We start from the raw sequence: 13353 nt of genomic DNA, 5'->3' as shown, positions 1-13353 counted from the left end.
TTGATCATCGATTAGTTGTCGATTAATCGTCGCAACTCTACAGAGTTTCACGACCCAGTTAAATGAATACTTGTGTGCATGCAATATTTTATGATGTAAAATGGATAATGATCAGAGACTGTTAATAGAGGTCATCGAGGCAGGGCGAACTTGTCATGGTTGAGGATCACTTCACGTTTCAAAGACAGGACGCGTGGTTTGTTGTGCCACAAACAGGAAATAAGGGATCTCATCAGCGCTGCTCAGACCTGCCCTGTCTTGTTTTGCTGCCTGGGTGTTTCACGCAACCCCCCCCCTCAAGGGTTTCCTGCAAAATGGTTGTTTGTTCACCGAAATTTGCTCGTCATACTTTCACCTTCCGAATATTAAATGTGAGAGGACTGAGTGGTTCTCAAAATGTGAGCATTTGTCCTGAGTCGCTCGGCCCTGGAGCACGAGAAGTAAAAAGGCATATTGAAAGGAGTGCTCCACATTGTGACCATTGTCTTTCCTGAGGTTCTCTTGTCGTTGGGTAATAGAAGTTTACTGCCTCCACATTTCTGAACCCCTGACCTCGAAAAGAACTTTAGCCCATTCCGGTTAGACATTTCTCACTCTTGATATTGCATCAGCCACTGATTCCTGCTGTGTGTACTCACTGTCAATAAGTGAATGAAAGCTCAATTAAGATTGTACGCATTACACATGCAGAAGATATCATCACCTTTCGACTCTTGACAAGTTTTTTTTTTTTAACATAACATTCATGACGTTCTCGCAACATTCGGCCATGCAATGGGTGCGTTTCTCTTGTTGTTGCGCGAATGATCTTGATCTATCAATACGAGTCCCCCACAGTCCCGCCCTCTCTTCCTTCTGACCTCCATATGGATGCAGTAAGCAAGCACTTATCGCCTAGCAACCACATCGTGCATCTGCTGCAGCTTTCCTCTCCAAACATCATTTGCATTGAACGTGCTAAACTGTGGCGCAGGTTACCACTCTCCCCCAGCATGTCGTCATTCCCTCTCATGGGTGCAAACCAATGAAATCATTTGAATAATTGAACCGGGGAGCTTTGTTTCAAGCAGCAGCGTCCTTTTTTCTCCCCCATTAAAGGCTGCATGTGGTAATACTGAAGGATACGGGGTCCATATTTTTCACCTCATGTTTATTGAACACCTTACAGCCAGTATAGGCCAAGATATACGACGCAGTTCAACAAATTATAGTCACAGAAATGAACAACCTCCACCTCCATTTTTTTTGTAATGCGGCAAATCAAAACATATTTGTTTCTGAACTTCTTCTTAGTGCGTCCCGCTTTCTTTACAATTTGGTTCCAAATCGGGGCGTGGTTAATTTTACATTTAGATTAAGATGAGGCCCACAGCAACAACAAAAAAGAGCTGCTCCCAAAGACCAGACGTATATATTGCATCGGTCAACCAAGTGGAATTAAAAAATGGTACTTTATATCCATCCATCCATCCATCCATTTTCCGAACCGCTTGATCCTCACTAGGGTCGCGGGGGGTGCTGGAGCCTATCCCAGCCGTCTCCGGGCAGTAGGCGGGGGACACCCTGAATCAGTTGCCAGCCAATCACAGGGCACACAGAGACGAACAACCATCCACGCCCACACTCACACCTAGGGACAATTTAGAGCATCCAATCAGCCTGCCACGCATGTTTTCGGAATGTGGGAGGAAACCGGAGCACCCGGAGAAAACCCACGCAGGCCCGGGGAGAACATGCAAACTCCACACAGGGAGGCCGGAGCTGGAATCGAACCCGGTACCTCTGCACTGTGAAGCCGACGTGCTAACCACTGGACTACCGGGCCGCCCTGGTACTTTATAATATACAATAATTGGTTGAGTTTGCTGTGTGGAATGAAACGTCGGTGCCGCAAGTCAAGTCACTTGTGCAACGAAATTCAATGATGTGCTACAGGTCTCAATGATGAAACCTGAACATAATGTCAGCACAATTATGGAAGACCCATAAAAGCAGAATTTTCCCTCAACTTTGGCATTGTTGTACTGATTCCGCAGCTACAATCCATCCTTAAAATATGTTTGCTACTCGGAGAACACCTTCGATTAGCTGACACATTTTAGCTCAAAACGGGCGGCCCGGTAGTCCAGTGGTTAGCACGTTGGCTTCACAGTGCAGAGGTACCGGGTTCGATTCCAGCTCCGGCCTCCCTGTGTGGAGTTTGCATGTTCTCCCCGGGCCAGCATGGGTTTTCTCCGGGTGCTCCGGTTTCCTCCCACATTCCAAAAACATGCATGTCAGGCTGATTGGACGCTCTAAATTGTCCCTAGGTGTGAGTGTGGGCGTGGATGGTTGTTCGTCTCTGTGTGCCCTGCGATTGGCTGGCAACTGATTCAGGGTGTCCCCCGCCTACTGCCCGGAGATGGCTGGGATAGGCTCCAGCACCCCCCGCGACCCTAGTGAGGATCAAGCGGTTCGGAAAATGGATGGATGGATTTTAGCTCAAAACATCCACAAATAAGTTTTGACAGGCCAAAATTACACGGTGTCCTCCAAGTGGACTACTTCAAAAAAATAAAATAAAATAAATCTCGACTTAAATCATGCAAATGATATCTTATTCATAAGAGCAGCGTAGGCAATACAATAGTAGTCATGTACTTTCGTCAGCAATTTGCAGCTTGAAGTGCAAATTGGGAGTATTCTGCTTTCGAGTGAAATTTCAGGATGAACCTACAGTGCACTATCACCGCTTAGGTAAACTTCATTTTGAATGCACATGTCCAATTGTTGTACTGGTAGTTGCTGTTCTCTAACAAGGAGCTGAAAAGCAGGAGTTTGTCCTGGTTCAATTCGAAGTGGAATTTAAACTGTCCTCTACAACATGCCGTTCATATTTTGACATCATGTAACCAAAAAAAAAAAAAAACAAAACTGCGCGGTCTCGAAAGGGTAGTGGCCACTTAGAGTGTCATCAGTAGGCTGCATCACGTGTGCAGACTGGAGACTGGAGGAGTCACAGAAAGACATCAAAGTGCACGTCCTTTGAAGTGTTTTGGTCCAATCACCCGTTGTCAATTTTGCCGTTAAGCTCCTTTTTTGAGAACAGAAACTTGGGCAAAAAGTATTGACAAACTGAACATTTGCACATGTGCACTTAAAAGTGAAGAGACGGTCAGATGAAGTTCACCTGCGAGGGTGCTGGTGCAATTTTGGTTCATCCAGAAATTTCACTCGAAAGTCCAATATCCCAAACTTTTTTGTGAGTAGTGTATGACTTTGTGTTGGATAAATGAAAAATCCTCATGGAAACGTTTCCGCATTTCTCACATTTGGTTTGCTTTAATATGAATTGCACATCTTAAGAGTTACAAATAGTTGAGTCCAGTAATTCTTGTTTCAATGGGAAGTTAGAACCAAGGTCAACCTGCAAGCGTATTTTCTGCCATAGCGGCGCTCTTGGACCGCTCTCCCCGACCGGCTCCGCTTCCCGCCAGCACGCCGCCGCACCCACGTAAACACACGCAGAATTGCACCCATTCCCGCACGTGACCCTTGTGACGTCGGCAGAGGGGATTTCCCGTAGCTTTCGAGCGCGTCAGACAGCCACTACAAATGCTGTGTCATTGTGGGGCTGCCTCACTTCACCTCGCCTCGCCGCTGTTCACATCCCGCTCTCTTTTTTCGCTCGTCTCCTCGCTCTTACCTCTCAATCGCTGTCTGTTGCACTTCCTTCCGATGTGTCGTCGCCGCTCGGACACTGACTTCATCTCACGGCGACATCCGCTGAAGCATTTGCATGTAAATGCCGCTCGACATGACGGAACGGTTCTGCAGCGATTTTAACCTGCATTCCCGTTTCAACAAAGTAGTCGAGGCACAATTTCGAGAGAAAAAGCCATCCAGTTTACCCGGTGACAGCAAAGCATTGTCTCATCGTGCGAAGGTCTTCGAGGAATACGCGACTTTACTTGAGTCTGGTTCGGGAAGTATCACCCAATGAGGTCGCAGGTTATGTAAATGCACAGTTGTACAACTGCCGACTTATCTTTTCTTTGCTCGTCTTCACTTGCTTTGAGTCAGCATGGAGGTCTTTGCTGAGTAACGTGCTTTTGGGCAGTTCGTGTTGTTGTTTGCATTCGTGTATTTGTCCGCGTTTGTGCGTGCGCGCGCACTGTGCAGTCCAGTCCAGTTATTGCAGGCAGCCCTGACACAGATGGTGCTTGATACCACATACCAGAGGTATTGTTTAGAGAAGGCAAGCTTGAAGAGATAATTGACAAGAGACATAGAGATAAACCCAACACACACACACACACACACACACCGCACCGCACCGCCCCCTCCCCCATTTCTCCCCACCCAAACGCACGTTCACGCTCAAACACATCCCGTCCACCTTTACTCCATGTCTTTCCGCCAGCCTCTCTTTTACGGTGTTGAATAACGCTCACCCAATGACCCTTTCCCGATTTTATTTTAATCTCATCTTTTTTCTTCTTTTTTTTTTTTTTTTGTTTAACTAGCGTCCATTCCTCCCTCTAGCTGCACTCCCTTGCGCTCCTTCAAATTCACCCTAGCAGCAGAGCCTAGACTGGCTTCTGATTGGTGGACAGGCTGCTTTTGTGCACTACGTCTAATGTGACATCATGTGTGTGTGTGTGTGTGTGTGTTGGGTGCATACATGTGTATTTGTTCAGTAATGTGCATGTTTGAAGCAAGAAAGAGGGGGAAGGGGCCGTTGAGATGACGTTGGAAACCTGTGTGCAGAAAAGGAGAAAAACCACAGAGCGTGCCTGTTTGTGTGCGTGTGCAGAGTAGACCTATTGGCATACTAGCACAAGGGATTTAGAGCAAGGGTGGGGGGTAAAGTGAGAGAGCGAGGGGAAGAGAGAAAGAGAGAGAGAGCATTTGTACGAGGTCTCCGGCAAAACCAGATTAAAAACACAAAATGGCTTCCTGAATGAGCTGGTGGAACCAAGAGAGAGAGAGAGAGAGAAGGAGGGAAAGAGACTGAAAGAGGAGTGTGTAGTAGAAAGAAAGAGACGAAAGGTCTCGAGAGATAGAGGTGAAGACGAGGGGGAGCTGGGGCTCCTTGTCTGATGGGGATTCTGCAAACGGATGAAGGAATACAAAGCAAGGCAGCTGTGAGACTTGGAGGGTAAATATTCATCACACTATTTCAGGATTGCTAGGTGGGTGGTGGAAAAGGAAAGGGGGACGGGGGGGGGGGGGCTGGGTAGCGGCACTGAGGAGCATCTTGAGACAAAACACATTTTGTTGCTATGTAGGGAAAGGGGACTCGCCTTTGCCACATGAGACGATCTTTTGTTTTAACTGCAACCGGCACCCACTGCGAAGACGGCCGATTTGTTTTATCCTATATTTGGTGACACTTGTACCTTGTGAAGAGTTGAGAACTGGGAAGCCTGCACTCGCTTCACATCTTCCAGAATTGTCGATTTTAAAATTTGATCAACACGCCGTTTTCTGTTCAAGCAGAGGAAGGAAATACCGGCTTGCCGTTAGAGCCCAGATCAGCGATATTCCATTTCGTGTGCTGCTTGATGTTCGCGGAAGATGACAGAAATTTCGGTTGACAGATTCAGATGTTTTCATCAGAAAAAAACACCGTGCTCATGGCAGGTGCTTTGGAAATGGCCCCTGTCGCATTATTCTATTGATTGTTATTCTCCCTCCCCTCCCCTCCCCTTCCCTCTCTCTCTATCCTTCCACCCTTCCCCCCCCCCCCGGTGTGTTAAATGGCTTGAAAGGTGCAATATTCGGAAGACAACAGTCCGGGCTTCTCGGGAAACCCTGAAGTGGCTGCTGAGGTAAGAGAGGACGCCGAGTTTTGCTGTCGAGCTCGTGTGTCGCTGACAGGTCAGCTGTTGCTTCGTTCGGTCGCGAAAGCACCACGGACGTGTAAATGTGCTCATTTGTGCGCCCGACGGCAACATGATCGTGTAGCTCTTTTGCGTCGATGGTCTGACCTTCCGGTGTATGTGCGTAGCCTAATGAATTGCAAATACAAACTTTAAAAGAGTACACGATTACTATTCAAGTGTGGATAGCACGTCGTTGTCGCTGTTCTGTTAAACGCCCCCAGCGAAAAGAGGATCTCACAATGCCGGCCCGAAGACGATCCGGGTGGAGAATAGACCTGTTGGTCACTGACTTTCCCGATCTAACTTCCGAGTGGCTCATATTACAAGTTGAGTTCCATCTCCAAGCCGCTGTGATCCTCAGCGATGTGGAGCGGCGTCCTCAGTTTAAAGCGTCCCACGCTGCCCGCTGATTGGTGCCGGCGGCAGGCATGTGTAGATGCAGGAGGCCGAGGAGAGAAGGAGGGAAGAGAAGGAGGAAGCCTCGATTCGGGCTCGGAAATCCAGGAGGGGGCGCGGCGTCCTTCCGAGTCAAATCAGGTAAAGGGAGTAAAAGTTAGTGGGTCACGCATGCGCACTGCTGGCTCTGTAAAGCTTCCCAAATTGCAGCGCGTTACGGCTGAGATCCGCCGTTCCGACTGCGCCGTTCCCGCTCGGCGCCGCCAACGGGTGTTTCTGCGGGGAGGCGGCTACGGCGGCGAGAGTTCAACAGATGATTGTGAGGGACATGCCGTAGCAAACAACCAGTCGGAGAAACGCTTTCTTGGAAAAAGAGACTGCCATCGTGTGGACAATAAGTTAACTCATTCAGTACCAGCCAATTCTGGACCAAGTCTGAAAAGACGTTTAAAAACGTCTTTGGGAGTGAATGAGTTCACTAAGTAGGTAAAATAAAAAAAAATGAAAATAAATCACACCTCTGTATGAAGCGGTGAACGTCTGCAGAAGAATGTGGTCAAATGTTTTCTTGCTTGAGCAAATTGATGTCCTCCTTTCAGTGTTTTTCCTAAGCTGAGCTTGTTTCTAGCAACAGTTGCCGTGCTTATCAACACTTCAATTGCGTTTATCTCGTGAAGATCTTGTTTCTCTGTCAGGTTTCCTATCTGATTACCAAAAGGTAAACACTAGTCCGAATACCACAATTCCAAAAAAAAAAAAACGGTCAGGATCGCCTTCGTCTTTTTTTTTTTTTTCTTTCTTTGATGCCGTTAAGGAAGTAAGTTCAACTAAAAGGTTACGAGTACAACGGCGGGTTACGAGACGAGCTCGGCTTGCTTTCTCACGCTCAGGATTTCCTTTCGGTGGCAAAAGAATTTTAAAATGGTGTCTGTGTTCAGACGTCAGATAGAATGTGTAATCATCTCGTTAGCAATTGCATGGAATCCCCAGCCAGCTATGCAAAGTGTTAACCTTGACCTAGTTTCTAGACAACATCGCCGCTTTCATGCTAGTTGAGGTACAGCAGCCAATGGTGGTCACGTACGTAACCCACGAACCATCACCCACGTGTGTGTGTTGTGTGTGGGTGTGTAGTAGAACAGGAAGTGGTTTGGTGTATTGCGCAGACTCTGGAAGTGGAAGGTTTGACAACTAGAGTGTAGCATTGACTCATGCGTTCAACACACTTTTTATGAAAAGTGTTAGGGGAAGTTAAGACAAAAGTTTTGGGACTCTTGGCTCGTTACTGCTACAGGAATTGTAAGACGCATGTAGTCGTAGTGGTCTTGACTCTTCTGGGAAGACTTTCAACACAAATCAGGAGTGCATATGTCTGGGAATTTCCTTCATTTGTCATACCAATATTTGGGAGACTTATTCCTGTTGAATGAGGGTCTCGCTCACAATTGATGGGGAAATTCGTCCCCGAGGTGTTTGATGGGTTAAGGTGAGGGCATTTCAAGTTCTTTCACATCAACCCAACGACACATTTTGCAGTCATGCTGGGATACCAAAGGCCACCAAACAATAAAAGTCCCCTTATTATGAATATTACGAATATTACATTTCCATAAGGCATAATAAATTGTTTCAAGTCATTACATAGTGCATGCCTGTCATATGCTGGGCTCACGTTTTGCCGTACTGCTTTGCCATGCTCTTGTTCAAAATAGTGAAAGCTAATGATTATGAGATTGGACAGAAAAAAATAGCAATCAATTGTGGGCAGATCTTGAACTTGGAAAATGGTGAGTAAGACGTCGACAACTGCTTTGTAAAGTCATAAGTAACCTCTTTTTTAAATATTAATACATCTCTGTTCCCATGAAGTTGGACACATGATTTGTGCAAAATGTGATTTCTTTATTTTTTTCAAGATGAACACAAGAAGCACTCAGACAGCGTGCCCAATTGATTTCGAAATCACAGGAGTCCAAAGCAGGGTTATAATAGCTTTGGATTTTTCATTCGAGTTAATCTTTCTTTCATTTGTAAAAGCCAGCTAGTTTTAATTAGTTTGTCGAATATGTTAGTTAGTTTTTATGCGTTTTATATTGTCAAAAATACTTAATTTAAGTTTGTTTTTATGGGGTTTGGTATTATTTTTTTTTAAAAAATTGCAGATACAATCGTAGATTAATACAGAAATAAATATTTGAAAAGAACCCTGAAAGCTCATGTGTGAAATTAAGACAAAAATGAAGGATATTGTCCCCATAACGCGATAACTCTATAATAATAATAATAATAATAGATTTTATTTATAAGCGCCTTTCAAGACACCCAAGGACACTTTACAATAACAAAAAACACAAAATAATACGGGTTGAGCAGCGGCAGCCAAAACGCGCCAGCGTTCACTCAACCCAAAAGTCAGAAACAAGGGAGGGACAGGGGGAGAAAAAAAAACCCACGCTCGAACTACCCTCATTTGAGGATAATTTGAGTGAGGCAAAAAACTCCTGCACAAGCATATGACAGTTACAACAGGTCACATGACATAAACAATGAAGACGGTGAAACAAGGGAATGTATGAGGGAGGGGGTGGTCAGTTAGTTATTTTTATTTGATCATAATCATAAAAAAAATACTTTAAAAACTATTTTCAAGCACTTTATTTTATTTTTTAATTTAAATGTTTTTTTTTTTTTCAAGTCTTGGTTATCGCTCAATTGCCCACTAGTTAGCACAGTGCAGAGGTGCGGGATTCAACTCGAGTTCCGGACTTCCTGTGTGGAGTTTACGTGTTCTCTCTGTGCCTGCGTGGGTTTTCTCCGGGTACTCCGGTTTCTTTCCACATTCCAAAAACATGCATGGCAGGTTAACTGAAAACTCTCAATTTTCCCTCGGTGTCATTGTGAGCAGGAATGGTAGTTTTTCTATGTGTGCCCTGTGATTGACTGGCAACCAGTTGAGGCTGTTCCCCGCCTACTACCCGAAGACAGCTGGGATAGGCTCCAGCACACCCTTGTGAGGATGAGCGGATCAGAAAATGGATGGATGGATGGATGGAGTTTTATTTATTTTGTTTGTTTTCATTAACTAAGATACCCTTGGCGCGAAGACATTCATCCAAATAATGTATGTTATGTAGCAATCATTTCCTCACTTACCCTACTGGCCCCATTACACACAACAAAACAAGTTTATCTCCTGTCACGTCCTATAATTGTGACCTTGTTTCAAGAATTTGAATTCTCAAAACACTGTCAATGAAAACATCTGTTCGATACGTTTGGAATTCCACATGACGGAAAACAAATTTTTACCCCAAAAATATTTTTTGTTAACATATACAGTATGTTGAATACATTTTTCAAGCTTCTAAAAGACATCGATATCATCAGTTACATTAGCTCAGTTCGTTGGCGGTTTAGCGATGTCATGTTGGCATTATTGGTGCTGTCTGTGTTTGATGGAAGGGAAGGGAATTTGTCAGCTGCATGATGCCGCAGTTAATAAAAAATGTATGGGAAGAAAAGTGGGCGGAGTTCTCAGATGTTGCTCCAACTCTTTAACTCTCACATGACTGCCGGCAGTGCAGCCGCTCCCACCGGGTGCAGCACCGCCAGATTTGATGTCGCACAGCTTCACAGCTGTTCGAGTTTCCATTTCACACACTGACACACACACACACACACACAAACACAAACCTATTAAAACGTCCACAATAACCAGTTGGTGAGGCAACAGAAGCGGTTTGAAGATATGGCGTTCAAATACAGGACGTTTTAAACTGCTTACAAATATATTTTGTTCGTCCTTTCCTAAAAGGAAGTCAGTATGTGGTTAATCTACATCAGTTCAGTTGAAAAACTTGAATGGCCTCTAACGGTAAGTCTGCATTTCTTGCACTTCCTGCTGTGCTCATACATGGAGTTACCATGGCGGAGCTCTGGCCCTTTAAAACCGGCTCCACCTGACGAGACATATGGAGAGCTAATCTTAACTCAAGCCTTGCGAGAGACAAGAATGGCAAGCTGCCACTATGCTGTGATGAAGTGAAGAGCTTTGTTTCTGTTGTTCCCTTTTGAGTCTGAGCCGTACCTAATTTAAGACCGTAGTGTAGTCTGTAGTCTCACGAAGCACAGAATATACATTTCCGTACTGTAAAAGAAAATTGCTTGAGTAAAACTATCCCATTCACTAAATGTCCACAAAATTCTCCTGACTTTGTACATATTGGCAGGATTACACGGTATCATTTTACCATTTTGCACCCTTAACGATTTTCTTGTTTTGAAGTTGTCCAGATCCTTTCGTTGCTGTCAGTAGCCTTTCATGACAGGTGTTCTTGTCTGTCGGACAGATATTGTGTATTTGATTAAATTCTTAGTATTATAAGAACACGCACAAAGGGACGTGCTTTCAATAAAATAGAGCCCTCCATGCTTCTTATGCTCCCTTCGAGCCCCCAACCACTGCCGCCTTTTTCATTTTTTTCCCCGCCTCCCTCCCAAACTCCTCCTCCTTTTTCTTTGTGTGGATTTCAGGGAGGGGTTAGGGGGCCTTCCCCAGCTGGGCTTCTCATGCTGACTTGCAAGTGCTGAATTTCGGGAGGTTTGGCTCAGTCTGGACAACCAACTCGAAGTGCGTTTATCCACAAACAATCCACAAAAACTAACAAACAAACAAACAAACAAAAAAGCCCCCGAAATTCTGAGAAACTCTGAAAAATAATATATAATAACACTGTATTAATGAAATTGCTGTACTTATTCCCCTCCCAAAAAAAGCCTCTAGATAATGTTGATGTCTTTGTATGTGTAGATGTGATGTACAGTTCAGCTCTTTATATACCCTGCTTAAATGAGGATTGAGGAAGTAGAGAGCAGCATCTTTCAAATTTCGGACATCAACAACTAACCAGAAGACCAAAGCTAGGAAAAAAAAGTTTTACATCATGCATAAATTATGAGAATATTAGTACATAGAATTTCACATTATCGCTGTCAGACGCAAAACCTCCTATATTCAAATTTGGTCCATTTTTTTCCCACAAATCTGTACAATTGGTAGTCCCTACATGGGTCTGTTATTTTTTTTTTCATCAAATTATCGACCAATCTAAAATACAAATAGACAAACCAATTAAAAATACAAAATACAATGTTATATGCTAAACAAATGCAAGGATTCAGTAGGGATGGAGGTTGCCAAACCACGCTGCCAAACTATGTCATTTTTGTATTAACCCTTACAGCTGTGGTTGGACGTTCACATACATTTGTCATGTGCAATTAAAAAAAACTGGGGCTTTTAATCATTTATTTGAATTACTGGTAGCATTGAAAATAGATTGAAGGCTGATTCGCTTGCAACTTTTTTTTTCCGGATGGAATAATTATACAGTAAAATAATTATATGCTATAAGACATATGTTTGCCCAAGGGAGTTTTCAAAGCAAGAATTGGGCCAAAAGTCTTCTGTATTCCACACAGTCGGCAATAAATTTAAAATCTGAAATTTAAATACACATTGCAATGTTTTTATAGTATTTCACTGGAACATTTGAATGCCTTTCAACATGATTTCAAACCATGCAAACGCATGTAAACACATAAAGTATTGAGAAAGTGCAAGATCAACGCAAATCACAAAAACGTATCAAGAGTTCGGAAAAAAAAATCTGTGATGCGGCTGCACTGTGAAAACTGAAACACGGTAAAACAGAGGTTTACTGTGTATCGGCATAGACGCACTACTGTCAAGCTCCCTTTGCTGAAGCGTGCAACATTCATGTAGTATTTGGGGAGGTGATGATGGCTTGCTATGAAGATTGGTCTCATCTCTTGGAAAAATATCCTTTCGAGGGATGAAGGGATAGTCCAAATTGGTGGGTCATAATGGAGTAGCAATGTCAAGTTGTCCAATTGACTTGTTGACTAGTCGATACAAGCCCTCATATATACAATGTAGACTTGTGCTTTTCTGTCAAAGCACTCACTGGATTGACCTATACTTAGACCGTTAGAGAGGTTTTTGGGATGCCACTTCTATTCGACTGTATATTCATCAGGTCAAACGATGTTAGGATGTGCTACTGTTTTGCCAAAATGTGGAAGCTGCCACTCTCACCGAGAGGGGAGATTGTTGAGGAAGTTCAGAAACTCCCAAGGCTCAAACCTGCCATGAATCAAGAACTGCCGGAAGTTTTACTTTACACAGTGAAGAAAGTTTAACCATAAACTAAGAAGCCGTCAACCAAGAAAGAAGTTCGTGACTCAGCTAATATTTGCAGCTGCCCACAAGAATGAATCTTCCGGCCTTCAAGGCAGGTTTTATGGTCCGGCAAGAACAAGAATGAGCTATTCGGCTGCATTGATCCATCCATTTTTCTAGATCCCTCCTCCTCATTAGCGTCGCAAGTAACTGGAGCCTACTGTATCTCAGCTCAGTTTACATGGGCACACATAGACAAACAAGCAATCCACTTAGAGTGTCCTATTAACCTCAGAAGCATTTTTTGGTTGATGTGGGAGGAAGCCAGAGATCCTAGAGAAAACACACGCAAGCATGGGGAGAACATACAAACGTTTCACAGAGATCCAAAAGAAATTCAAAGTCGGATCTCTTAACTGTGAGACTGACATGCGTACTGCAGTGTTCCCTCGAAGCTGCACGCTGAACAATTGTGAAACTTCTCTCACCCTATCGGCTCACACGGTAATGCTGGCATGCACCACGCACACATATTACATTTCTACACCACCCCAGTTTAATTTACAAACAGGACACCACACCATTCCCACTTCTCTTACAGTTTCGGCAGTGTGAACGAATGGGCACACTCAGCTATTCTGTAGTTTGACACATACATTGACACACATACAGGCACGCTCACCGCTGACAAGATGCTGCAGGCAACGCGCAGATTGCTCCATTCAGGAAGTCCAAACATGGGCCTTGTTTCTGGGCCCTTTAAATGAGGCTGTTCTGCGCGGCAAAACAGAAACTGAATTTTTTTTTACATGTTTTCCCTTATTTAGGAGTGCATATTGTGGGTATTTACACAGATTGTCTCGATACTTATGCTTAAAATGACATGTA

General features: G+C 44.1%; 1 protein-coding gene across 3 annotated transcripts in view; it reads left to right on the top strand.

The window, feature by feature from the left end:
• Nucleotides 1–4500: 4500 nt before the first annotated feature.
• Nucleotides 4501–13353, top strand: part of tet3 (tet methylcytosine dioxygenase 3) — a 42165-nt gene continuing 33312 nt past the window's right edge. Inside the window, exons 1-3 of one of the 3 annotated variants that reach the window (XM_086112342.1) lie at nucleotides 4501–5140; nucleotides 5754–5813; nucleotides 6229–6404. In XM_086112342.1, coding sequence (XP_085968468.1) covers nucleotides 6231–6404 — 174 coding nt within the window. In that variant the 5' untranslated portion in view covers nucleotides 4501–5140; nucleotides 5754–5813; nucleotides 6229–6230. Of the gene's footprint in view, nucleotides 5141–5753; nucleotides 5814–6212; nucleotides 6405–13353 lie in introns of all 3 variants that reach the window. The other 2 variants (XM_086112341.1, XM_086112344.1) reach the window with 2 other exon arrangements.

This window comes from Hippocampus guttulatus, chromosome 5, assembly GCF_054856545.1.
Source record: "Hippocampus guttulatus isolate MCC_2025c chromosome 5, RoL_Hgut_1.0, whole genome shotgun sequence".
Classification (NCBI taxonomy): domain Eukaryota; kingdom Metazoa; phylum Chordata; class Actinopteri; order Syngnathiformes; family Syngnathidae; genus Hippocampus; species Hippocampus guttulatus.
Note: the sequence above shows the minus strand (reverse complement) of the source record. Positions and strands in the feature narration are given on the sequence as shown.